This window comes from Rhamphochromis longiceps, linkage group LG12 (genome assembly GCF_057381845.1).
Source record: "Rhamphochromis longiceps isolate RC_006_pf linkage group LG12, R_longiceps_female_GT1.1, whole genome shotgun sequence".
Lineage (NCBI taxonomy): Eukaryota > Metazoa > Chordata > Actinopteri > Cichliformes > Cichlidae > Rhamphochromis > Rhamphochromis longiceps.
The window spans coordinates 16,074,843-16,102,725 of NC_140568.1; the positions used below are offsets into that span (position 1 = coordinate 16,074,843).

The window sequence follows — 27,883 nt, forward strand, 5'->3', positions numbered from 1 at the left end:
CAGGTGTCGACATATGTCTGGTTATGGGAAGGCTCTCATTCTGCTTCTCTTGCACGGCTGATGTAGGTGGTCAGATGTTCATGACTCTGCTGCTGGTAGAAAAAAACAACAACTGATGTCAGGAAGTTTTTCTTCTTCTCTGTTTTATTAACAAACATTAAATGCAGTAAATGTCATCACAGCCTACACCAAAAACTTTCAGTCAGCTGCTGCTATGTTGGCTTCTGTATCAGTTTCAGAGAGTGTATCTGTTGTCTCCAGTGTGTGTTCCAGCTCTGCTGTCCGCTCAGCTGTCTTCGTTTCATGTCGTCTGAGAGCAACAGTTCCAACTTGACCACTTGCTCAAACCGCTGACACACACACACACACACACACACACACACACACACACACACACACACACACACAAACATTAATTACATGTGTGTGTGTGTGTGTGTGTGTGTGTGTGTGTGTGTGTGTGTGTGTGTGTGTGTGTATACACACCTTCATAGCAGTGTTTCTTTGCTCCATAACAGTCACATGTCCTGGGGTCCACTTGGATGTAGCGATCGAAACTGTTGTTACCGTAGTATGAGAAGATGGCAGGTCACCTGTGCTGTTGGTTGTCATGTCCATACACACACACACACACACACACACACACACACACACTTTAAATTGACTATAGTTTCTTCTCTAGTCACAAACATCTGTACTGCCAGGGGTAACATGCAGGTCAGAGGTCAAAGGTTACCTATTTTCAGCGCTTGGTCTGCTTCCTGTTTCAGATGCTGCTTCTACAGTAACAGCACCACACGTCTGCTGTCGTGCTGTTGCTGTACCAGTTTCTATGGAAACAGGTTAAACATAAAAATTATTCAAAGTTGTTTTGGAAGTACTCATCTTGAAATGCATCTGGGAACTTATCTGGGCAGAAATTTTTAAGCACTATATAAATAAACTTTAATTTCATTGTAGGGCTGGGCGATATGACCCAAAATTCATATCTCGATATTTTTTAGCTGGATGGCGATATAAGATATATATCTCGATATTTTTTTTAAAGCCATAAGTTAAGAACAAAAAGAGAGTTCTTAGTCACACTGTGTCCCAGATGTCACACGGGCACTTTTATTTACATACAGCATAGATGTACATGAAGAAATTACTCAAAAATAAATTATCAGCATTTATTAAATAATCATGGTCCATAAATAAAAGAAAACAATGTTGTTTTTGTGCATAACAAAAAGCTCACAATTGTGCAGTCAAAATGTAAACTAATAGATGCTGAGCATAATAACAAAGAGACTTCACAGCTGCACCACGTCTCTGAACAGGTGCCATTTATGGTCCTTATACACACACAGTACGTATCACTCCGCGAGGCTCCTCCCCGGTAGCCGTAATCCTCCGACATCAAGCGGTGCAGCTCCGTAGCTTAGCAAAGTCATATTAAAACATTTTTTGACAGATTGCTGAGCGCTGTGTACCACATAAAATCGGTTTGTGGTCAGCAAGCACAACCAGAATTCATACATAAGGCGCGCTGTCGATTTTTGAGAAAATGAAAGGATTTTAGGCCGTGCAGCTCCTCCGGGCTGCATGTCGTTAGCGCGGTTAGCTCGTTAGCGCGGTTAGCTCGCTAACACGTTGACGCCGTCCAGCCCCAGGCACGGTAACTCGCTAACGGAGATTTTCCGCTTTCATCTTGTCATTGCCTGCAGGTGAAGCTATGGGGGAGGGGGAGTTTTGTTCAGTGAAGGAGAGGCGAGGCCGAGTAACGTTGCGTAGAGACAAAAGTGGACGAAAGAGAGGCAAACCTGCGGCTCCACAAGTATAATTATAACGTAACATAGACTATATCGATATAAACGATATTGTCACATCTTATATCTCGTATGAAAATATATCGATATTTTTAAAAAACTCGATATATCGCCCAGCCCTATTTCATTGGTTACCCAGATATATAAAATGCACGTGGGAAATCACCATTCAGATGCTTTTAAATTTTAGTGACTTTATCCAGAAAGTATTCACTTCACTTGTTTCACATTTTGGAATGTAACAGCCTTTTCACCTCAAAATTCTACACACAATACCCCACAATCTTTGCTCAATACTTTGTTGAAGCAGCTTTGGCAGCAATTACAGTTTGAAGTCTTTTTTGAGTATGATGCTACAAGCATGGTACACATCTTTTGGGGTAGCTACTCCAAATTTTCTTTGCAGAACCTCTCATGTTTCATCAGGTGGGATTTGAAGGATTGGTGCACATTTTCAGATCTCTCCAGAGATGTTCAATTGGGTTCAAGTCTGGTCTGTGGCTGAACAACTCAAGGACATTGACAGAGTGGTCCCAAAGCCAGAGAACTTTGTTTCTCATGGGCTGAGCATCCTTCATATGGTTTTTCAGCAAACTCCAGGCAGGCTGCCATGTGCATTTGACTGCTGAGTCACTTCTGTCAGCCCAGGGCTGATTGGTGGAGTGCTGCAGAAATGGTTGTACTCCTGGAAGGTTCTTGTCTCTCTACAGAGCAATGCTGGAGCTCTGGCAGAGCAATCATTATGTTCTTGGGCACCTGCCTGATGGATGCCATTTAAATCCGATCGCTCAGACAAACTTACATTTCCAAGGTCATTTTATTGGAATCATCAATAAACTCCAATAAAAAACTATTCAAAAACTTGACAACACTGCCATCTTTTTACATATGAGCCTAAGCGACTATTCCAAGGTCTGATGTCTTGGTGCTAATTACCACAGGGAAATTGCTATGTAGGCTCCATTACTTGCAGCACGTCAGGCAGGTGATCATCTATGATTTATAGCCTAACTGAACAGATGTTTATAATATGTCCATTACAGCTTAAGGTAAGCATCTCTGCACACACACACACACACACATGCACACACACACAGCCATTATGATGGTACAAATGAGTAAAGGTTACCTGCAGGGCTAAAGAGGTCATTCATCTGATGGAGCAGCTTCTCTGTCAGAGAAGCCAGTGATGTAACAAACTCCTCCCCTCTGCCTCTCACACATTCCTGCATTCAATAATAAAATGCACACTCAAAGTGAGACTGCAGATTAGAAAGGTGTTATCTGGTGCCACTGTCACATACCTGCAGCTCAAGGTGTGCACTGGAGATAGTGCTGTGTAGCTGCTGCTGTCTCAGCTCTTCTCTGCTGTTCAGCATCTCCAGCTCATCCTCCCCGAGAGACGTTCGCAGCTGACCTATGTTCACACTCTGACAACCAGACACATAGAAACCAGTCAGCTTGCAGATCTTTACTGTCTGTATCAGAGCCTTCTGCATCACAGCTTCACACCTTCTCCTTCTCACTGGCTGCCAGAGTCTTCTCCAGTTTCTGTGTGAGTCTCGCCACTTCCTCTCTGAGCCCCGACCCATGCTGTCGCTCATGGTCACTGATCAAAACTGCAGGTGATAAAAGTAGCAGCTCCTCGAACACAGACAGCTGCTTCACCACATCTGACCCATAGACAGGTAGAGACAGACAGTGTGTATAAAATTTTTAGGTGCTTATTCTGTGTGACTGCTTTGAGATATTTGTATCTTTCTAAGATATATAAGTTCAGCCTGATGTTCCTGTTTGTATCTCTCATGTGTCTGTTCTAATTCTGTAGTTTTTGTTTTGGGACATGGGAAAAATATAGCTTTTAGAGATGGTGACATAGAACAGCTCAAACATGTGCATCATGAGCTGAAGGAGAGACTGAAAATGGCAAAAGTGAAATACAAAAAGGAATCTACAGCCCAACAACATCTGTGAGGTGTGGAGAGCAATCAACACCATCTCTGGCTACAGCAAAAACAAAAGACAGCCACTCCTGGGTGAAGTGGGTAGAGCTGATGAACTCAACCAGTTCTTCAATTGATTTTACTGTGTGGTCACACCTACATCCACTGCTGCTCCTCCATCACTTTCTCCTAATTCTTTTCAACACGTGGGCATCTTCAGTGCAACTCCTCCAATTGTGTGCTTCTCAACCACAGCTCCCACGTCTCCCTGCATCTCTAATATGGCAGCTATTTCCTATCTCACACCTGTTCTTCCACCATTGTCTGTCACAGAGACAAAGGTGGGATTGGAACTAGGAAGACTATGCTCTGGGAAGGTTGCTAGTCCAGATGTTGTGTCCAAAACCTGCCTATTCACTCCCCTCCACAGTTGCTTTCTCTGTATCAGGCAGCTTGCAATAAATAATTTAAACCTGGCAACTGTCGTTTTAGTCCACTCTTTGGGACTGGTTTAAGTTACACTCTAACCTGTTAAACTTTATCAGTTGTCATTTTACTGAGCATGTGCAAAAGGGTGTAACTATTGCACTGGAGTTCAGGGCAAATCTCATCCACTCCAGTGGTCCTGCCACTAAGGAGTTTTTAATTTACCTCACCCAAGGTTGCTGAGTTCAGAACGGAGAAAATCCAACTATGTATATAAAGGAAGGCTGGATATTTTCATCTAGCATCTGTTTGGACCAGATCTTCAAAGGACTGTTAGAGTTCAGATTAGGACAAGATTAAGGCCTCAGCCAGATTACAGTGTAAAATTATAGAAATGTTAGTCATCAAAAAGATGGACAGAAAATTGTTGTATTACTGAATGGGTACCATCTCTGCTGGTGTCCAGAAACCTGCTTGCCTGCTCGTGGTATCCCACCAGCTTCTGCTGCGTGTTCTCAATCCATTGGTCCAAGGAGTCAGGAAGAAGCTGGAAACAGCTTAGACGCTCACTGCGATAAAAGTCCTGATGGATGGACAAGCGAAAGGTTCGTGTTAGTTTGTGCAGGTTGAGGTCAATTTGAATTCAGTTTGGACCAATGATAACATCAAGTGAGATGATGTGGATCAGTGTGAAGTTAAAGTGGAACCTTAGCATCAGAAAATAATTTAATTATCGAGTGCTCTGTGGTTTTCAGGAAACTGTTAGGGATAGGATTTCCCCTCAGTCATGTTTATGTTACCTCAGCAAGCTGCAGGAGAATGTCATTGGCTTTCCACAACGCCAAATTAACTTTGGAGCTAAAAGACCTGAAATGCAGAAATATCATAATGGAACTAGAACATTCCATAAGCTACACATCAGATCTGAATCAGTTGGGACTCACTGTGCACTCTGATCTGGTTCGGGTCCAAAAATCTGGAACCTTCTCTCATGCCTGATATCAGTCCTGATAAACCTGGCGCCCCTCTTTACACTGAAATACAAACACAGGTTAAAAATAAAATAGGACAAACAAGTCATAGATTATCTATAACATATATCTATTAGTGGTTATTGTACTAAAAATGACCTTAATATGAATCCTCAAATTTGCCATTTTGTCTACAGCTAACCTTAAACCTCACATGACCATGTTTGAAGGAAGGGGACAGAACGGATCAGCTAACACCATTTGATTTGGGTAACCCTAACCCTACAATTCTTCTCCCTAGTCTTGGCAAACCCCATTTTCCTCTAAAAATAGGACATGTGTTAGTCAACTGTGGAATTCTGTTAGGGATATAGTATCCCTTACTCCATTATCCTAATGTACCAGATTATGAGATTTGTGACTTATGGAAATAGGTCTTGGCAATAAGAGAACAAAAAATAATTGTATTCGACACACTTCTAAAATATTTATATTATTCCAAAGAAGTTTAACTTTATTTTTCACCAAAACATAAGGTTAGGTTTCGGGGCAATATACTAGGATAATAATACTAGAAGTATTAGTGTATGACATTACAGTATGACAGTTAGAAAGACTTAGATAGTATTTAAAAATAATAAAAAATTATACAATCTGGGTGTAAGGTCATCAGTGATGATGACATATCAAGAAAGTAAAATGGCTGTCAGTGTTGTTATGTTTGCGACCATAAATAAAATGACATTGATGTTCAGATGAGTTGCAATGCATCATGTTTCTACATGTGTTTACCTCGGTGCATTGACAGAATCTTGTCTCTGCTGAAGCTGGATAGGATTCAGACCTGCAGAAACACAACATGCTGTCAGTCTGAACTGGGTTGGCTGTTAAACACCAAACGCATTGCAAAAAACCAACAACACGAAATTGAGAATTTTCCAGATCCAAACTTGCTGTATAACATATATACACACCGAACACATTTTGTGGAAAATTCCTCCTCAAAAAAACGCACTTTAAAAGAAAATAAGTTGACAGCAAGTCATGATGAGCTGGTTCTGACGTTTCTAAACAAGAAAAGTAAGAAACTGAGATTCTGGGTTCATCCAATTCTCACAAGTAGGCAGCATGACCTGGAGCAGCGTATAGCTGTATGTCTGAAGTAAAACAGAATTATTTTTCTATTTCCATCTCTCTAGTAGTCAGTACTGGTGTGCGTTTGAGCTATGAGGGCATTTGTTTCCAAATGCAGTCTGCGGTCAGATCTGTTTATTTGGGTCCAAAAAAATGAAGGTTGGTTTGAAAAAATAAATGCCAAAAATGTGTCCCAGTGAAATAACGCGGTCAGTGTGAACAGATGCACAAAGAATAGCTTTGTCTGAAAAATATTTAGAATGCACAAAATATTCATATTGATTTTATGCATTCAATGTGTGAAGCCCTTCAGTCACCAGTTAATCATCCAGGCTTAAGGGTATGTTAAGAAAGGCTGACACACAGACACACACCTTGTTTATATAGTCTTTGGTTACGCTGAACACACAAATGAAAAACTGTAATGCCAAAATACTTCATTTGAAAGTTTTCAGTTCGTGAAAGTTTTTTTTTTTACTAAGGACATGACTGAGTTTCAGTCAGGTTTCAGAGCTCATCACAGCACAGAAACAGCTTTAGTGAAGGTTACAAATGATCTTCTTATGGCCTCTGACAGTGGACTCATCTCTGTGCTTGTCCTGCTAGACCTTAGTGCAGCATTCGATACTGTTGACCATAATATCCTATTAGAGCGATTAGAACATGCTGTAGGTATTACAGGTACTGCGCAGCAGTGGTTTGTATCATATCTATCTAATAGACTTCAATTTGTGCATGTAAATGGAGAGTCCTCTTCACACACTGAGGTTAATTATGGAGTTCCACAGGGTTCAGTGCTAGGACCAATTCTGTTTACACTATACATGCTTCCCTTAGGCAGCATCATTAGAAGACATAGCATAAATTTTCACTGCTATGCAGATGACACCCAACTCTATCTATCTAGCAAGCCAGATAATACACACCAATTAGTTAAACTGCAGAAATGTCTTAAATGGTAAATGGCCTGTATTTGTATAGCGCTTTACACAACCAGTCATCCACCCATTCACACACTGGTTAAAGACATAAAGACCTGGATGGCCGCTAACTTTCTGCTTCTTAATTCAGATAAAACTGAGGTTATTGTACTCGGCCCTGAAAATCTTAGAAATATGGCATCTAACCAGGTTCTTACTCTGGATGGCATTACCTTGGCCTCCAGTAACGCTGTGAGGAACCTTGGAGTCATTTTTGACCAGGACATGTCCTTCAATGCACATATTAAACAAATATGTAAGAATGCTTTCTTCCATTTGCGCAACATCTCTAAAGTTAGAAATATCCTGTCTCAGAGTGACGCTGAAAAACTAGTTCATGCATTTATTACTTCCAGGCTGGACTACTGTAATTCATTATTATCATGATGTCCTAAAAACTCACTGAAAAGCCTTCAGCTAATCCAAAATGCTGCAGCAAGAGTACTGACAGGGACTAGAAAGAGAGAGCATATTTCTCCTGTTTTGGCTTCCCTTTATTGGCTTCCTGTTAAATCCAGAATTGAATTCAAAATCCTGCTCCTCACATACAAGGTCTTAAATTATCAGGCCCCATCTTATCTTAATGACCTTATAGTACCATATCACCCTATTAGAGCACTTCGCTCTCGCACTGCAGGCCTACTTGTTGTTCCTAGAGTATTTAAAAGTAGAATGGGAGGGAGAGCCTTCAGTTTTCAGGCCCCTCTTCTGTGGAACCAGCTTCCAGTTTGGATTCGGGAGACAGACACAATCTCTACTTTTAAGATTAGGCTTAAAACTTTCCTTTTTGCTAAAGCATATAGTTAGGGCTGGACCAGGTGACCCTGAATCCTCCCTTAGTTATGCTGCAATAGACATAGGCTGCCGGGGGGATTCCCATGATGCATTGAGTTTTTCCTTTCCAGTCACCTTTCTCACTCACTATGTGTTAATAGACCTCTCTGCATTGAATCATATCTGTTATTAACCTCTGTCTCTCTTCCACAGCATGTCTTTTATCCTGTCTTCCTTCTCTCACCCCAACCGGTCGCAGCAGATGGCCCCGCCCCTCCCTGAGCCTGGTTCTGCCGGAGGTTTCTTCCTGTTAAAAGGGTTTTTCCTCCCCACTGTCGCCAAAGTGCTTGCTCATAGGGAGTCATATGATTGTTGGGTTTTTCTCTGTATCTATGAAGCGCCTTGAGGCGACTTTTGTTGTGATTTGGCGCTATATAAATAAAATTGAATTGAATTGAAAGAAGGAGTTTGCATGTTCTCCCCGTGTTTGCGTGGGTTCCCTCCGGGTACTCCGGCTTCCTCCCACCATCCAAAGACATGCAGCTTGTGGGGATAGATTAATTGGATAATCTAAATTGTCACTAGGTGTGAATGTGCGAATGAATGTGAGTGCAAATGGTTGTCTGTCCCTGTGTGTTAGCCCTGCAACAGACTGGCGACCTGTCCAGGGTGTACCCCGCCCCTCGCCCTATGACAGCTGGGATAGGCTCCAGCGCCCCCCACAACCCTGAAAAGGATAAGCGGAAGCGGATGGATGGATGGATGGATGGATGGATGGATGGATGGATGGATGGATGGATGGATGGATGGATGAATTGAAAGAAATCCTGATCCTCACCATAAACCTACTCAGCCCAGCGAGGTCTGAGATAACCTGGTGAAAGCTAAAACCACTGTAAAAGTGCTCTACACAATAGAAGTTAAGGCAAATTCTATTGTAATGCTAGAATAAGTTAGCAATACAAGTTCAATCCTGTGACCAGTTTTTAAAAAGAAAAACAGTGAACTGCACTAAGCTGCCTACAGGTTGTATGAGTGGTGAAGTAGTTTATGTGCAACTCTCTGCAACACTACTGAGAAAAAAGACATATTTCCGTCAGAATGAAAAAGGAAACAAATGTTTGTACTTTACCAGAAGATATCCTTTGTCTCCGTTCTCTTTCCTTTGCTGGATCTTGGCAACTAATCCTGTATGTTTGGGTGTTGGACAGAAATAAGGGGGTGAAACATTTTTTGTCTGCATAATCAAAGAGTATCACACAACCAGCAGTAATCTTGTTCCTGCAGCAGCAGGATTATTAGTGCCTTCTATTAAAGTTGGAAGTTGTAATGTCTGAGTTCCGAGTTAGAATTTTCAACTGGAAGTTGGATTTTCAACTCTGAAAATTAGAGCAGCCCCATCAACCCAAAGTTAACTTAAATGGACCTCCACATATATACCTGTTCAAGGACCTGATGATCCCCACAACAGGATCATCAAGGGGGTCCATATTTGTTTTGTTTGGCTGCAGTAAACCAGGAGACAGGTTTAGCAGGACCTGCTTCCTGGATTTATGGTGACCTGACAAAGCAAGGCTTTCCTCCAGTGCAGAGTCCTGAACACAAAAATGAAAAATTAATCCACATGGAAAGAAAATAGACCGGGTCAAGACTGTCTGCAAAAGGCAGAAGAAAACTAGAAGATGAGGGCATAGACCCCATGCAGCCTAGAAAGAAGAGAAGCAGTGCAGAAAAACAAGGCAACAGGTGGTGGATAGGAAGTGACATACCAAACTCAAATCCAGGTACTGACAGCACTCCCTGAGTTCTTTATTGATTGATGACAGGAAGGAACAAACCTGATCTGGAGACAGCTGCATATAGAGAAAATATTCACGTTGGAGCTCTTGTTCTTTGGTATAAGTACTACAGTCCTCTGTACAGTAACTGAATAGGAGTAATAACAGTAGTCATTTGACCAGGGGTGAAAAAATAATGTTATGTTACTACTATAAGTATGGACACAGATTTTTTTTCTGTGGCTTTTGTTTAATTATGTGCAGTTTTGGTGGAGTTTGTACTGTTCATTCTTGCCTCTTTTAAATCTACCAGTTTTCCCATTTTCCTGCTTTTATTCCTACCAGCCCTGTTCAATTAGCCAATGTTCATATTATATCTGGATTAGATCATCTCCATTGTCATCTTCTCAAACATGTCCTGACAGCATCCAGCAAACCTGCTTTTCAGAATTGTTTCCTGGAAGCTCTGACCACGTACACTGTGTTCTTTGCAGTTTCACCACAGCCCTCAAACTTGTGGAAATAAAAAAAATATAAGCTTCTGTTTCAGAGGTGCACAAAAAGATGACCACGAGTCTGAGATCACTCAAATTCATATCAGGTAAGCCTTTTGGTTTTAATTGGTCCTGTTCTTGGACATTTTTGATTACCTCTTGTATTTATGGGCCACTGTTCTTCCAGCTGCAATATAACTTTGTCACTGCACAGTCAAATCTCCCAGCTACCTTACTACCTGTGTGTCATCCAACATCTTCCTCAGGTCCTCCAGTCTTTTGCTGATAACAGTCTGCTGGTGGTTACTTCTGGCAGCCTGGACGGGCCCAACAGTATTAATAAACAACCAGCAAAGACGGAGAGAGACAAGCAGACAGAGAGAGAGAGATGGGCACCTCAGCTTTGATGTGAACTTGTGTGCTGGTGATCATTTTCTGGGCGTCCTCAATAAATTTCACCTCAGACTTCAAAAAGGACAGTTTCTCTTCCAAGGGAGCCGACACTTCTTTCACCTGCAAAATATCATTAGACTGTTTAATGTTGAACACCAGAACTACCTCTGGAGTCTCCACTAGTGTGCATAGAGTATTGCTACCATAAATATCATGTGAAAAAATTCAGTTTCTACCTGCCAGACATTTAGTGGTCTCACATATCATTCCACTTTAAAACTTATTACTATTACTACTTATCTCTCTAGTTGCTTGGACTTTTTCTATATTGTTCTATTAATTAATTAATTAATTAATTAATTAATAATTAAAGGTAAAGACCCAAGAATCTGCTTTGCTGACAACCAGATATAAACACATTATATTCACGATCTATACTGTATACACAGTGGGGCAAAAAAGTATTTAGTCAGCCACCGATTGTGCAAGTTCCCCCACTTAAAATGATGACAGAGGTCAGTAATTTGCACCAGAGGTACACTTTAACTGTGAGAGACAGAATGTGAAAAAAAAATCCATGAATTCACATGGTAGGATTTGTAAAGAATTTATTCGTAAATCAGGGTGGAAAATAAGTATTTGGTCACCTCAAACAAGGAAAATCTCTGGCTCTCACAGACCTGTAACGTCTTCTGTAAGAAGCTTTTCTGTCCCCCACTCGTTACCTGTATGAATGGCACCTGTTTGAACTCATCATCTGTATAAAAGACACCTGTCCACAGCCTCAAACAGTCAGACTCCAAATTCCGCCATGGCCAAGACCAAAGAGCTTTCGAAGGACACCAGGAAAAGTATTGTAGACCTGCACCAGACTGGGAAGAGTGAATCTACAATAAGCAAGCAGCTTGGTGTGAAAAAACCAACTGTGGGAGCAATCATCAGAAAATGGAAGACATACAAGACCACTGATAATCTCCCTCGATCTGGGGCTCCACGCAAGGTCTCATTCCGTGGGGTCAAAATGATCATGAGAACGGTGAGCAAAGATCCCAGAACCACACGGGGGGACCTGGTGAATGACCTGCAGAGAGCTGGGACCAAAGTAACAAAGGTCACCATCAGTAACACACTACAACGGCAGGGAATCAAATCCCGCAGTGCCAGACGTGTTCCGCTGCTGAAGCCAGTGCATGTCCAGGCCCGTCTGAAGTTTGCCAGAGAGCACATGGATGATACAGCAGAGGATTGGGAGAATGTCATGTGGTCAGATGAAACCAAAGTAGAACTTTTTGGTATAAACTCAACTCGTCGTGTTTGGAGGAAGAAGAATACTGAGTTGCATCCCAAGAACACCATACCTACTGTGAAGCATGGGGGTGGAAACATCATGCTATGGGGCTGTTTTTCTGCCAAGGGGACAGGACGACTGATCCGTGTTAAGGACAGAATGAATGGGGCCATGTATCGTGAGATTTTGAGCCAAAACCTCCTTCCATCAGTGAGAACTTTGAAGATGAAACGAGGCTGGGTCTTCCAACATGACAATGATCCAAAACACACCGCCCGGGCAACAAAGGTGTGGCTCCGTAAGAAGCATTTGAAAGTCCTGGAGTGGCCTAGCCAGTCTCCAGACCTCAACCCCATAGAAAATCTGTGGCGGGAGTTGAAAGTCCGTGTTGCTCGGCGACAGCCCCAAAACATCACTGCTCTCGAGAAGATCTGCATGGAGGAATGGGCCAAAATACCAGCTACTGTGTGTGCAAACCTGGTAAAGACCTATAGTAAACGTTTGACCTCTGTCATTGCCAACAAAGGTTATGTTACAAAGTATCGAGTTGTATTTTTGTTATTGACCAAATACTTATTTTCCACCCTGATTTACGAATAAATTCTTTACAAATCCTACCATGTGGATTCATGGATTTTTTTTCACATTCTGTCTCTCACAGTTGAAGTGTACCTCTGGTGCAAATTACTGGCCTCTGTCATCATTTGTATATAGTATTTGTATTTGTATTCTATTTTTATCTTATTGTATATTTATTTTATTTTATTCTACTGTATATAGTATTTTATTTTATTCTATTCTGTACAGTTGTGTACTGTATTTATTCTTATTGTATTCTAATTTTTGCCCCATAACTTTTGCACTGTCCACTCCTGCTGTGACAAAACAAATTTCCCACGTGTGGGACTAATAAAGGTTATCTTATCTTATCTTATCTTATCTTATTTTAGGTGGGGGAACTTGCACAATCGGTGGCTGACTAAATACTTTTTTGCCCCACTGTAAAAGATGTACACAGCGACCTGGACATTGACAATAGTGTAAGAAAGCAATATTGTTTTTCAGATTATTCCAAAAAACACCAATAAACACCAGATTATTGGACATAGGGCCTACAGTAGCATGTTCCTAGCTATCAAAGAGACTGGGTCCTTTCAATTTAGAGGAGTAGCAGCTCTACTCTGAGCCCCTCCCCGATGGCCCAACTCATCACCCTATCTCTAAGAGAGAGGCCAGCTACTCTTAGACAAGGCTCATTTCCGCCGCTTGTATCTGCAATCTTGTTCTTTCCGCCACTAACGAAAGCTGGTGACCATGGATGAGGGTAGGGACGTAGGTATACCAGTAAATTGACAGCTGTTGGCTTTATCAGGCCACCCCCTGATAAAGCCAACAGAACTGCATCATCTGCAAAAAGCAGAGATGAGATTCTGAGACCACTCAAGTCGAAGCCTTCCACCTGGTCCAGTGTTCTGCCCAGTCACATCCTTCCAGGTCTCACTGTCGTTGCCCACAAGTGTTGAAGTCTCTCAGTAAGACGACAGAGTCCCCAGGTGGACCTTCCTCAAGCATCCCGCCCAGGGACTCCAAAAACTGTCATTCGACACATAACCGCAGATCACAGTTATGACCTATTTCCCGACCCGAAGGCACAGGGAACAAACTCTAACGCCAACCAGGAAAAACTTGGATTGCTTTGGCTGTATGTTTTGTGTAATTTATACTTTTTGAATAGCTCTTTGTCTGGTCCCTCACCCAGGACCAATTTGTCATGGGGGCAAAAAGTCCACTGACAACATAGCCCCTGGAATCCCTGGGACACTGAGGGGCAAAAGCTGTTATAAAGGGGAAACTATACAAATAAAGAAAATGTGATTGTTGGTGCCTTTTGGAGGATTAAAGAATTATCTAAATAAAAGTTATCTAATATGTTTGTGCTTCACTTATGGTGAGTGATATTCTAGTATTGTCCCAGTGTGTTACTTTCCACTGTTTAGCTAATATGCTAATATGTGCGTCTGAGCATTGCCCCAGTACAGTTCATGTATGCAGTTTGCTTACTAAGCTTGTTACTGTTATCTACCTATCGAACATTCCACTTTCTTGTCCAAATATGGTAACTTCTGACCCCAACTGTTCTCAGTGAAAACACTAAGAATAAGGTTTCAAAATCCTGAGTCCACAATTAAATGGTGACCATATGGATCTTTTATATATAGTCTAGGTTTGATGTCATCATGGGGCCACCAGGCAAGAGAATTGGGATGGAAATAGGAATTTTGTCCAAAGAGCGACCAGGCTCTACTCGACCATTTTATGCAAACTGTGCTTTACAGAAGTAACAATTAACAGAGGATAATACATTGCACCTTCTGTAAGCTCCTGGATTCAAAAGCCTCAAGAGCAGAGTAGATGGACTCCTCAGTTGTGCTGATACGCTTAGTTTCCTCCCTCACCCTTCTCTGAAACATCTTTAGCTCCTGAGGTGCAAAATCTCCTCCTTCACTGAACAGCCTGCAGGAGGAAAACACACTCATCTGGTGATGATCACTTTGTTTTGCTGAAGAGTCTGCTGCAGCTGCCGTTACCTGAAGGAGCTGAGGAGTTGTGCTGTTTTGTTTCTGCCCTCCTCCATTCTTATCATGACTGTCTGTCTGAAGTTGGTCAGCCAGTCCTGCGTTTCTTTGATGTGTCCATGCAGACAGTCCTGCAGTGTGGTGCTAGCAGCCTCCCAACTGCAGAGAAACATACCTGTGGTCAGTGTCTCGGTCTCACTAAGCTAACAGTCACATAAAGGTGCAGATAGACAGTTTTTACTGTTGACTGCTGCTGGCTGTTTGGATGTTGGCCTCAATGTTGGACAAAGTGACCATAAGCTCCATGTTCTTTTTCTTTATGGAGGCCTGCAGGTCTTGCAATTCCATCCTACAGGAGGTCAACAGGTCCAACACACCCTCAAAGTGGGTGTCCACATGCTGTCTGTGGAGCTGTAGCTCAGCTACGCACAAAGACACAGTTTGGTTAAGAGGTGTTTTCATTATTAACCTGTCACTATATGCTTCTAGCTGCTTCTGTAAAAATAATATGGGAAGGACCACAGACTATTAATATAGATGGACATTGGTATTGGTAGTGACGTGCTAAGCAGATGCTACAGAAAGTGAATGACATTTTGTGACTTCAAGCATCTAACTTAACTGCTGGCAATGAGACGTATCCAGACAAGAGGTAATCTTTTCCCAAAGAAGCTGATTCTGAATACAATTTTGGATGTTGAACTTCCAGTGGGAGAAACAGTGGGTGGCTGTAGCTCAGGAGGTTGAGCAGGTCACCTACTGATCGGAAGGTTGGTGGTTCAATCCCTGGCTCCTCCAGTCTGCATGTCAAGTATCCTTGGGCAAGATACTAACCCCAAGTTGCTCTCCGATGCATCCATCAGGGTGAATGTAGTTAAAAAGCACTCAGTATAGAGAAAGTGTTTGGGTGAATGTGACATCTTGTCTAAAGTACTCCGGCTGGAGTAGAAAAGCACTATATAAGAATCAGTCCATTACCAATCAACTTTCTTACCTGGATTATTGAGCAGACAAGATAATCTTTTCTCAACTTCCACGCAAGCTACTAATGGGAGTGAAAGATATAATTGATTGAAATATGGCCTGGTATTAAATACTGTATGCTACAGGGTCACTTAGGCAACTGGAGCATTGAAGGACCACTAGCTGTTAGCTTCAAACAACTAGACTACTTCCAGGGTGGATGCAGTTTTAAACCTGTATTCTTTTCAGTGGCCAGCATGAGTGAGTCATTTAGTTGAAAAACAAAATCTTATACGAGGATAATAATAATTAACTGGCAAGGTCGGAAAACCTATTATGAGTTGCTTCAAAAAAAAATTTCACTGATGATTCTATAACTGCAGTTTTATTGTCGATTTATGTCAGTGGCTGTTAAAGTTAGACATTAGAGACATTTTAAAATCATTTCTGAGTGGCAGCACTTGCTTGTAAAAGGATTTGGTGTCTTTTAGCCTCATGCATTCAAGTCTGATTTCAAAACTTAAGATGTCAGTAGGAAAAACGTTGAAATCACTGTTTAAACCCATCTTTTATATCCATTCTGTGAATCATGATTACTAGCATGTGTTACAGCAAATTCTGTAACCTTTGACTAACTTTCACCAACATTTGTGCATTGTTTGTGTGTGTCTGTTACCCATGCGGGGCTCGTATATATGGGTCTTGATATGTCGGGGGCTCAGCTGCTGGAGTTGGAGCTCCTGCTCTGAGCGCACCGCCTCCTTCCTGTCTCTCATCATTGAAACCGCTAAACTGAGCACATTGTGGAAATGCTGCTCCAGGTGGTTCAAGAACAGAGTCCGGGACCTTGACACACAGACAGTCAGCCTTTGAGGTGGTGATCTTTCAACTGAGAGTGGAAATACAAGCGTGCGTGTGTGAGTACCTGCTCAGTGAGTCCAGGAGGAGGTCCACAGGAAATAAGCTCAGGTGTGTCTCCCACTCCAGGTTGACTGGCAGGTTGGGAGTGGAACATCTGAAGACAGGAGCTGAGTAGACCACATCTTTTGATGAGGTAAAGGTGACAGAGCTGCTGAAATCACAGATCTCCTTCAGGATGGACCCTGCCTGAAATGCACACACACACACACACACACACACACACACACACACACACACACACACACACACACACACACACACACACACACACACACACACACACATAACCATTGATATTTTCTGGATCAATCAGAAATTGATTATTGTTTATCATTAATTAGCATCACCTCAATTAGCCAATTTTGAGAGCTGTGTGAAGTTTCAGGACTTTCAATCTGCCAGCTGGTTTCTACACAAACAAATAAACATGTCAATACTAAATAAAACCAGTTTAAGTATCTGAGCATGAGTGTGAAAGAACAGACCCAGGTATGGGCTGGATCGGCCGCTAGATGGTTGGACAAGCTTTTCCAAATCCCCTGGACTCTGAGAAAAAAAGAGACATGACTTAAATTGATGATAACCTTTTTTAGAGGACAATGAGATGAAAAAGTCAGATGTGTTCAGATCGATACAAACTATTTCAGGTTTCACTGTAATTGTGTTTCTGTGGTTACCGGCTACATGTAGTGAGTGAGGTCTGTCTGCTATGGTTACCGGTTGGTAGGTGTGACTCAGGTGGTAGAAGGAGCTGAGGTTCCTGCTGTAGGAGACAAGCTCCTCCAAACAGCACGACGGGTGAAGATTCAACAGGGTCCATTGATCAATGACAAATTGATTGCAACTGCACACACACACACACACACACACACACACACACACACACACACACACACACACACTGAAAATTAGGACCTTTTATTCAAATTCACCTTTCTTCCTGCCCACACAACCTCTGTCCTTTTTACAGTTAAAGTTGTGGCTGTGTTCGCCTCCGGCCAATCAGACAAATGATCATGTTAAATAATCAGAGTTGGTCAGCTAAGCTTTGCGTTTTCATGATGTGATTGATTGTTCCCTGGGGAACTGTACAGACATTGCTTCCCTGCTATGGTCCAAGGCAAAATGTTAACAAACTGGGTGGGGATGTTGTGAATTTCAATATTTGTAATAAATTGGAGAGAAAATGAACTTTTATTTGGATTTTGCTTTGGGATTAGCCTTAGCTGGCACCCTGTAGTACCTGTGCTTAATCTGCTGCAAGTAACCGATAGTTTTGTCCAGAGATGTCTTCAGAGCATCCTCACTGCTCTCTTGACGGAGTCCTCCTAACAGGTCATCCATTTGCATCTTCCGTTTCTGATAGAATAAGAGCAAGCATGTTGGAAAAGGGAACCTGTCATGCTCTCTCTTGGGCAAAAGTGTGAAAACCACGTTGACCTGTGACGGTAACTTACCTGTATGTAATTTGTTAACATAAATCCTTTAAGGTGCTATTAAAAACTTTGCCCGCTTCCTGATTTCTTAGAGGTTTTTTTCTTCATATTTGTCACAATTACACGTTTCTGATCATCAAATAAATTCTTATATTAGACCAGTGGTTCCCAAACTTTTTTTACTTACTTTTTTGTTTACATGAGATGAATTGCAGAATGGCAGATTGAGAGAAAATACTGTAAATCTTACTATCTTCAGGTTTTACACTCTTACATATACACACGCAGTTACTGTCCCTCCATTTAGAAAGGCAGAGGCATCATGGTGGAATTATTTTACGTGTAGTTGTTTTTTTCCTGGGTAATAATATTCAACATTGCTATCAATACATTTTTCAAAAAATGTCTCTCTGTGCAAAATGGGTTCAAAAACATAAACAACTGTGGGATGCTGTTTGTCTGTAATTTGGACAGGGGGAGTAAATTATGGCAGGATCAGCCTGATATTATTTGTATCCCACTGTAACTTTACTGTATAAAGAGCTAACATGTCCAAAATGTCAGAAGTAGTTAGTTATCACAAGTTTGTGAACTAAAAATCAAGAATGTGGGATACTGTTTGTCCGTGATTTGGAGAGTCCGGCGCCTGCTCCTGACGCAGGGAAAACCAATTCTGCAGGGGAGACCTACCTTGGCACTTGTGCAGGTGAAGCCAAAGGGAAGATATGCTTCACCATATTTTCTAGTCTTTGGCTTGGAAGGAAGTTGGTTTAGAAACATATTTAGCGATGCCTCATCTCCTGCTTTGCGTTTGTGTGGGAGCCCCGTCGAAAACCTGTCCATTATGCTAGCAGTGTCCAAGCATTCTTTTTTTTTTACTACTTGATTGTGTTTGTTGTTTTTATTTGACTTACCTGCTTGTGTTTTATTGCAACTCACTTGTAAGTGCTGCTGCTGTGAGCATCTGAGATCATTCAGGTCTTGTTGTAGTTTTTCATCTCTCCTCTCTAATCTTTGGCAATGTGTCTCCCACAGCAATGCTGCTGCTCGCATGACAACAAATACACTTCTACTTAGACTGAAAGCATGACGGGCCACAGAGTCACTGCTCACCTGCAGACAGACAAGCAGAAAGCATGAACACGTGGATGCTCTGATACAGTGCACAGAAACAGTCTGAGGCAGGTTTACGTGACTGACATCTAAAGCGGCCAGCTGCTCTTCATCCTGACTCTGCTGTGCTCCAATCACTGTGAGAAGCTGTGAGTTGATGATGTCATTCACTTCCTCTTCTGACAATTCCAAAGATGAGAGGACTTCCTGTAGGATGACAGGTTAAAATTACAGGCCTGTATGCTGGAATGTAATCATTGCTACGATGATGTAGCTGCAGACAGCAGTCAGCTATTAACTAAAGGTATTTGAAAGCTGCTACATCAGAGCTAACCAAGCGCATTTACCTTACAGCGCTCCACCTCCGCCAGCCGATTCTGCCATGTCTGTTCAAAGCAGCAACGCAGCTGATGGAGAAGCTCAGTGTGGAAATGCTCTGAACACACAAATACAAACCTACATTTATCATCACCATAGTATAACTCAGACTTGTGCTTCTGCCAATTTACCACAAGCAGGATAACAGATGATTTGGATGACTTGGTAACATAGCTGCTTCATGAAGGTGATACAGTGATGTTTTCTGCTGTTCAAATAGTGATTTAAGTTTGTAAAGTGAAACTCATACTGTATCAGTAGTAGTGACTCCAGAGGACAGTTACCAATTTGCTGATTGACATCTGTTAGTTGGTCAAACCAATCAGACACCAAAGCTTTGGAGCAGGTGGGTGGGACCAGAGAGCTGAAACACAAAGAGAATATGTGACTTGACAAGAAGAACACGGGGTGAAAACAAAAGAAATTACACTGAAACTGGACTGACTGGATCTCCAGGCAATGAAAAGATTATGATTTATGTTTGTTTATTTTCACCTGATCTTACCTGATCTTGTTAATGATGTCACGGCGCCGTTCAGTCAGATCTTGCTGGGTTAGTTTTATCTGCTGAACTGAGGCCAGCTGCTGATCCTCATTCCTGCTGCAGAGACCTCTACGACACAAATACTACTGATTATCAGCCAGTTCAAAAACTTACCATGGTATACAATTTGGAGTGATGCCTGATCTTTCAGTTGTAGGACTGACTGTCACAGCAGTTCTGAAACTGACCACAAATATAGAAAAATATTAGGAAATAAAAGCCCTCCAACTTGTCCAGGGTCTGGGAGTTAAAAAATTAAAGCTGCAGACATTACCTCAATGTCAGTTTGAGATAGTGTCCTTGTTAGACAAATGTTAGGCAAATTGGTCCTTGGTGAGTGGCCAAATAAAGAGTGATTCAGTCAACACCTATGGACAGAAGAAAATCAAGGTACCAGTGTACCATGTAGGGTTGCCCAACCCTGTAGCCAGGCCTCCAGACAGAGCTGTAAGAAGAGTGTCCGGTGGTGAGGTTCACCTTTAGTTCTTAAAGGCTTTGGATGTTGTAGGGCTGTCTTGGTTGACATGCACCTGCAACACTGCGTGGAGATCTGGGGCCATGCCTATGGATCGGCAGACTGTGGTTGTGATTCCCATCTTTGAGAAGGGGGACTGGAGGGTGTCCTCTAACTACGGGGGGATAATACTCATCAGCCTCTCTAGAAAGGTCTATGCCAGGGCACTGGAAAGGAAAGTTCATTCATTCGTCAATTCTCTGATACAGGAGGAACAATGTGGTTTTCATCCTGGACCCAGAACATACAACCAACTCTTTATCATCTTAAGGAGCTATGTGGGAGTTTGCCCAACCAATCTACATGGGTGAAGTGATCTGGGAACATTCCACTGTAAAGAGGCTGCAGGGCAGACTCAGGACACGCTGGAGAAATGATATCTCTGGATATAATGGATGGATGGATGAATGGATGGAATGGATGACAGTGTAAAGATAGTTATTTAAACATTTAACCCTGAAATGTCTCACAGTCTCTCAGTTTTCTTCATGATGAAATTACGGAAAATGTTCTGGTATCTGATTACCCAGACTGCCCTGTATTTATAATAAGTTAAATTTAATATTGTCAGCCACTTTTTGCCACCCCTTCTTTTTTGTTTTCGTTGCTTTGGTGACAATGCCTGTAGTCTAAATCCCAGTCCTCCCCTAACAGGAATTCTTGCTTTGCTGAGGAGAATCTTCGTGCCCTGCCATTATTGATATATTCTGTAGTTAATGACTTCTAGAGTCATAAGAGGAGTTATTTTGGATTACCAAACTCAGCAATTCCAATCTAATTCTCTTCTGACTTTGGGAAAATGAACAAAGTGGATTAGAGTGTTGAACAAGCTAATCCTGAATCTTTTAAGCTTCTGGCTTCTTTAACTCACATCAATGTATAACATGGTGCTCCACTCACCTGAACTGATCTACAATTCTGTGGACTCTTTTCCTTCTCCAGTGACTCAGACAGTCCTCCCAGTGCCGACGAAGGATCGACTCCTTATGTAGATTTTCCTCCTGGAGGAGCAGCAGCAGTCGGGCAATGCTGCGACGGTTTGCTAGCATAGACTGATTCAGCATCTGAGACAAACAGAGATATAGAAGTGCAATTTATCATTTTATGTAGGTTAGAGGTCAGATGAGAGGTCACAGTGACTTACTGTAGCTTCAGTGTGGATCAGCCTGTGGATGTCAGATGGATGCAGGAAACTGATCTGCTCCAACACACGGTAGTACTTCCTGATAATAGCTCTGATCTATGAGAAAAAGAAAAATACATTGACTGAACTGCTCTTTTTCTAGAATGATTATACAGCATGTACATCATTTAATGTCTTAAACAAACAGGAAGTGGTCCACAAGTTTGAATTTTGGTTTGGTTTTTCTCCACAGCTGCTCAGCAGTATACACACTGGCTGTTCTATTATTCTATCCACTTTGTGTACCAGTACCACTGAGGGCAAACCAGCCCCAGAGAATCAAACTACCACCACCATCAATGACAGCTGATAAAGTGTTCTTAGGATTGAAAGCCTCACTTTTACTACTCATCATGCTATCGTGGCCAAATAGTTCAATCTTTGTCTCTGACCATAAAACCTTTCTCTTGGGGACATTTGGCTACTCCACATGAGCAGCTGCAAATTTCAGCCAAGATTCAAAGCGTCTGTTAACGAGCAGGGCCTTCTTTCGTGATCAGCACTCTATTATTCCATGAAGATGTAAAACCCGGTTTTAAATCATTTTCCTCTTGTCTCAGGGTGATAGTTTGGGTCTTCTTCCAGACCTTGTTAAAGTCGTGGCACATCTGAACATTTGTTTGAACTGATCATCTTAATATGTGCTCCAATGACTCCAAGAGACCTTCCCAACTTGTGTAAATGTACAATTCATAGATCAACCACTTCTTTACAAGGCTGTAAATGTAGAACCTTCAGCAGCACTTATTAAAAGACTTAAGTGAGTCTATGTATATATTTAAGCTTGTATCCATACTTGTGTCAATGTTTGGATTAGTTAAAATCCAAAACAAATTTAAACTTGTGGACCCAATTTCTGTTTTTAAGACATCAAAGCTGTTGTATAGTCCTTCCACCATAGGAAAAAAATAGTTTAAAGAAATGTATTATGAAGATTTTAAGTATACTTCTGACCACAACTGTACAGTACTGCCCTCTATTGTTCAACCACTGACTGTGGGTGTCAAATGGTTTCTTTGGGTAAAATTTTAAAAGTGTCAGTGACGCTCAGTCTGACCTGGTCAGTACGTTGTTTTTCAGTTTCAGTCAGTTTGAGGTTAAGTTCTACGATAGTGGTCTTCTTCAGCTTCACGTCTTCCTCTACCTTCTTCCAAAGACCGTGGATCTCCTGCACACACATGAAATTAACACTCTCAAAACCAATCACATTTCTCCAGCCCATAAGATATTATTTTCACACTCCACCAACCACACCAAGTCTAATTATTCTGAAGGTTTGGCAATTTTTAAAAAAAATCACAAGCTTCATCAGGCTGCGGGTTTAAAACTGTATTTGATCTTCTAAACTTTATGTCATGTGTACCTGCATACTGACATCTTCCAGATCTTCCAGCTGATTCATTCTGACTTTCAGGGTGTCCAATCTGAGATCCACCTCCTGCAGACTGGACAATAGCTCCTGACTGATGGCCTTCACCTGAGTCTCACACGCCTGACACAATGACAGACAGTGGCCAATAATTTCACACAGAGTATGTATTGTGACACCACAGCATGTATTGCCCTCAGGTGCAGTGTAACTACGATGCATTGTACCTGAGACAGCTGGCTCAGGTCTGAATCCAGCTGTTTGAGAGCCTCTTGATGTTTTTGAATTTTTTTCTCTGTCAGACGTTCAATGATGTCAGAGCTGGGATGATCAACAACTAAAATAAAGAGAGAAGCTTCTGACTGTGATGTGAACATTGACATTTTAACTTAATGTTTCTGTTAGATTAGCTGATCTAGCTGCAAACATTCAGGTCTGAAAAATGAAGTGCCAAAAACCCCACCCTGTAGTCTCTCTTCCTGTCCAGAAACAATTAAATCCCAGCTTTATAGTAGTAAAAAGCTTTTTTAAATGTTACAAAAAATTGCTTTGCCCTCTGTGAATAGTAACCTGGGCCTGCTGGGGGCTCAGCTTTGGTTGTGTTAAGGAATGGTGGGCAATGAGACGCCATGCATTCTAAAAAAGGTAAAAACAACAAGTGAACACAAGTAAACCTAGATCCATTGTCCACCCTGTATGTAGCCATGACTGCACATGACTTGACAGCACAGTTTTGGGCGAGTGGCACCCCAGACCCACTTTAGCTACGACCCTGTTGTATTGCATGTCTGTTGTAGAAGTAAAAGCACCACTAACCCACGGCATCTGGAAGTCTGCCGACATCATCTATGACATCATCATCATCATCATTGTGTTCCGCCTGCTGCCTTCTACTAAAGGAAAAAACACAACATGTTTTGAGAGAGTGGATGCAGTACAGATATGTAACAGTGGTGTGTGTCTCTGTCCACCTGCTGGCTGTGCTGCAGTGTGTGTTGCTGTCCACAGCAGACAGACAATTTGTCCCGGTGTCTCTGCATCCAGCTAGAAGAGATCTGGACAGCTGAGCCTGAAACACATGAGAACAAGAAACAGCTCAGTCACTGCTGCAACAGAACATGTCAGCCCTCGTCAGACATCTTGAGTTCTGCTGATCAGTGAGCCCACGTTGTCAGTTTTACTCTTCAAGGAAGAAGGAAGGAAACAGTGAAGTGGTTCTGTATGAACACAGGAGGACGTGTGCACAGTCAGACTGTACACACCTCCTGCGCTCACAGTGCTCCTACTGCAGCATCAAATCCCACTGCTTGAGGCCTCTGTTTGTGATTTCTTACTGGGAAGGAGTCAGTAAGGTTTGTTTACCTCTGCTCCATGATTCAAAGTATGAAAGTGTCAGCTTTTTCTAAAACATGCTTAACCCTCATCAAATCAATGCATGCATGCAAAATCAGTAATTAATGCAACAAGCAGCACACTTCAATCGTTATGTTCATATCTTTTCTTTTTGCAGTCTGCAGTTCATGGGGCAGTTATCAATGGTCAATGGTAATTTTATTGTCCCCAATGGGAAATTGATTTGCAGTCTGTCCGTACACAGAGAGACAAAAACAAACAAACACCACAGCCCAAATTTTATCATCAACAAAGTGCAATGTGCAACGGCAACAAGCCTTATGGTTTAGTGTTGCTATGGCTGTAAATGTGTACTTCGGTGACTCCCAAATGCTCTGTGCTAATGAGAATTTCTTTTTCAAGTTTATGTATAATATTTAAAATGTAAAACTTAACCAGATATGGAGGGAAGAGTGAGTTCAATCTTCCCTCCATATCTGGTTCAGGCAGGCAGCTGGAGCTCTGCAGCATCATTCACCAGTGTTGGTCAAGTTACTTTGAAAAAAGTAATCAGTAACTAATTACTGATTACTTCCCCCCCAAAAAAGTAATCCCATTACTTCGGTGATTACTTATTTTCAAAAGTAATTCGTTACTTAGTTACTAGTTACTTTTTAAAAACATGATTTACAACCTGAATAGGTGATAAAGCAATAGATCTTTCAGCCCTATTCTACTTTCTGCATAATCCATCATGTAAAATATAATCAAATGGAAAAAGTCTCTTTTTACATTTTTTTTATTAGTTTTAATCTTTTAACTTTATGCCAATTCTGAACAAATATGGTATAAAGAAATCTTTAGAGTTTTACCAATGGAAAGACTGAGTGCAAATTAAGTGCCAATGAAGATATTTTTTTGGATATATGGCGCCCGCTATTGGATTACTTACCTGATGATCTGAAGAAAACCATAGTGAGAGGGGCAGCCCCACTCCAATGGCGGGTTGAGTTTGTCAGGACAAATGTGTAAATGACTGGTAGACCGAATTATATATATTGTATTAGTTTTTCGTTTACATGTCTCAGACTGCTTATTGTGTTTGTTTTTTTGTTTTGTTTTTTCTCTCTGTTGTTGTTGTGGTAATTGTTTTTGTCTTTTGTTGTCTTTTTTTGTTTGTTTGTTTTTTGTATAAAGGAAAAAGTAAATAAAGATATGATGAAGAAAGAAAACCTGGATGGCCTCAAATTTTCTTACCTTCAACGAGGATAAAACTGAGGTAATTGTTTTTGGACCAAGCTGTAATTTCAATGCCCCAGATTTGGAATTATGTAACCTAACATGTGCTAACATGTTCTTGGATAGCATACTTACATTCAAGAAACAAATTAATTCAGTTGTCCAGCGGTCCTTTTTTAAATTAAGGCTCCGATCCAAAGTGAGATCTTTTTTATCCTTTAGAAACTTGGAACGAGCAATTCATGCGTTTGTTTTATCTCAAAACATTAAGGCCAGGGCTGCCCTTTGTCTCCGGTTCTGTTCATAATTTTTATGGACAGGATTTCTAGGCGCAGCCAAGTGGCGGAGGGCTTTCGCTTTGGTGGCCTCAGAATCTCATCTCTGCTTTTTGCAGATGATGTGGTTCTGTTGGCTTCATCGGGTGAGGGCCTCCAGCTCGCACTGGAACGGTTCGCAGCCGAGTGTGAAGCAGCGGGAATGAGGATCAGCACCTCCAAATCTGAGGCCATGGTTCTCAGCCGGAAAAGGGTGGAGTGCCCACTCCGGGTCGGGGATGAGTTCCTGCCCCAAGTGGAGGAGTTCAAGTATCTCGGGGTCTTGTTCGCGAGTGATGGGAGAAGGGAGCCGGAGATCGACAGACGGATTGGGGCTGCAGCTGCAGTAATGCGGACGCTGCACCGGTCCGTCGTGGTGAAGAGGGAGCTGAGTGTAAAAGCGAAGCTCTCAATTTACCGGTCGATCTACGTCCCTACCCTCACCTATGGCCACGAGCTGTGGGTAGTGATCGAAAGAACGAGATCGCGGATACGAGCGGCAGAAATGAGCTTCCTCCGAAGGGTGGCTGGCCTCTCCCTTAGAGATAGGGTGAGAAGTTCGGCCATCCGGGAGGGGCTCGGAGTAGAGCAGCTGCAGCTCCACATCGAAAGGAGCCAGCTGAGGTGGTTCGGGCATCTGACAAGGATGCCCCCTGGGCGCCTCCTGGGTGAGGTGTTCCAGGCATGTCCCACCGGGAGGAGGCCCCGGGAGAGATTATATCTCTCGGCTGGCCTGGGAACGCCTTGGTATTCCCCCGGATAAGCTGGAGGAGGTGGCTGGGGAGAGGGAGGTCTGGGCCTCTTTGCTTAGGCTGCTGCCCCCGCGACCCAGCCTCGGATAAAGCGGATGAGGATGGATGGATGGATGGGTTTTATCTCAATTGGATTACTGCAATTCACTATACTGTATGTGGGTGTCAGTCAGTCCAGCTTGGCCCGGCTCCAACTTGTACAGAATGCTGCAGCTCGCCTTTTGACTCGTGTGAAGAAACACCAACATATTACTCCGGTGCTTGCTTCCCTTCATTGGCTTCCAGTACGTTTTAGAATTAAATTCAAAATCTTACTTTCGACTTATAAAGTGCTAAATGGCCAGGCACCGGACTTTTTGTCTGACCTATGTAATGTTCTTATTCCTCTATGAATAAAACATCAAGAATTGCTCCTGGTGCTAGCTTCAGCTAGCTGTTTATTATTCTTTCTACCACGATAACTTCTTCTTCTACTCTGTATATCTTATTGATTCCAGAGCGCCCCCTGTGGGTAGCTTCAACAATAGCAACTATTATTACAACCTATTGCAGCTTTATACGCCCTCTAGTGCCCTTCGATCAAGCCATCACCTGCTCCTTACCTTACATAAGTCTAGGATGGTTCATAGAGGAGATCGGGCACCGATTGTGGCACCGAAAATGTGGGATGATCTACCTCTCCACATTAGAAAGGCCCCAACTGTTACTCTTTTTAAATCGCATCTTAAAACATTTTTTTTTTACTCTGGCTTTCGAAACTGTATGAGAGTTACCAATTATTTTATCCTAATTTTCTTTTAATTTTCTTACCTGTTGTTGTTGTTGTTGTTAATGTCATTGTTTAATTGTTATTTTGTACAGCACTTTGGTCAACTCCCTGTTGTTTTTAAATGTGCTTTATAAATAAATAAATGAAAATGAAATCTCTTTGTTGCGGCGTTCAGGTAAAGTGTGACCTCAAACCCACCTGAGCGTCGAACAGCTGCCGGTAAACTTCCCCGCTCGGAACCGCGGTGCTCTCACACATGACGATGAGGCTTGCTGCAATCTTCAGTCCAGGCTGACAGTAACACTGTTTAATAACCTTTCTTTCTGTTGTCACACACACTAAACCATGTACCTGCTCGGGCTGAGCGTTTTTCCCGTCACCATGACAATGTAACTTGGACGAAAGCTGTGTGGCGTTCAGGGTCAACGGGAAAAATGTGCCTTCTGTTTGCAGTTCCAAGAAATCAAACTTTTCTTACATTTTTACCA

At 42.1% G+C, this 27,883-nt stretch overlaps 1 protein-coding gene across 8 annotated transcripts; it reads right to left on the minus strand.

The window, feature by feature from the left end:
• Nucleotides 1–125: 125 nt before the first annotated feature.
• Nucleotides 126–27,764, minus strand: ccdc180 (coiled-coil domain containing 180). Of its 8 annotated transcripts, none has more exons than XM_085424921.1 (37): nt 27,594–27,760; nt 23,961–24,058; nt 23,806–23,879; nt 23,217–23,326; nt 22,984–23,112; nt 22,678–22,788; nt 21,582–21,677; nt 21,338–21,501; nt 19,885–19,992; nt 19,664–19,743; nt 19,349–19,437; nt 19,089–19,208; nt 18,828–19,001; nt 17,696–17,811; nt 17,170–17,296; nt 16,938–16,998; nt 16,800–16,861; nt 16,457–16,638; nt 16,208–16,377; nt 14,810–14,990; nt 14,581–14,727; nt 14,362–14,506; nt 10,708–10,824; nt 10,551–10,628; nt 9,809–9,892; nt 9,480–9,634; nt 9,172–9,227; nt 5,944–5,995; nt 5,125–5,214; nt 4,981–5,047; nt 4,628–4,763; nt 3,324–3,484; nt 3,116–3,241; nt 2,941–3,037; nt 737–830; nt 487–598; nt 126–350 (listed from the first exon to the last, which is right to left on the minus strand). In XM_085424921.1, exons 1-37 carry the CDS (start codon nt 27,651–27,653, stop codon nt 213–215), a joined length of 4,167 nt encoding a protein of 1,388 aa, XP_085281047.1. In that variant the 5' UTR covers nt 27,654–27,760; the 3' UTR covers nt 126–212. The 8 variants fall into 8 exon arrangements, 5 of the variants coding, with proteins under 5 accessions (XP_085281047.1, XP_085281046.1, XP_085281044.1 ...); XM_085424920.1 differs by having other exon boundaries at nt 23,806–23,882; XM_085424918.1 differs by having other exon boundaries at nt 22,996–23,112; nt 23,806–24,058; nt 27,594–27,761.
• Between the last annotated feature and the right edge of the window lie 119 nt (nt 27,765–27,883).

Excerpts from the sequence above, each read along its gene's own strand:
- ccdc180 (XM_085424917.1), bottom strand. The coding sequence starts at position 27,653 with ATGTGTGAGAGCACCGCGGTTCCGAGCGGGGAAGTTTACCGGCAGCTG. Across the intron at positions 21,502-21,581 it reads TGATCCACACTGAAGCTACA|ATGCTGAATCAGTCTATGCT; the intron begins GTAAGTCACTGT and ends TGTTTGTCTCAG. Across the intron at positions 16,999-17,169 it reads TGAGTCACACCTACCAACCG|AGTCCAGGGGATTTGGAAAA; the intron begins GTAACCATAGCA and ends TTTTTTTCTCAG.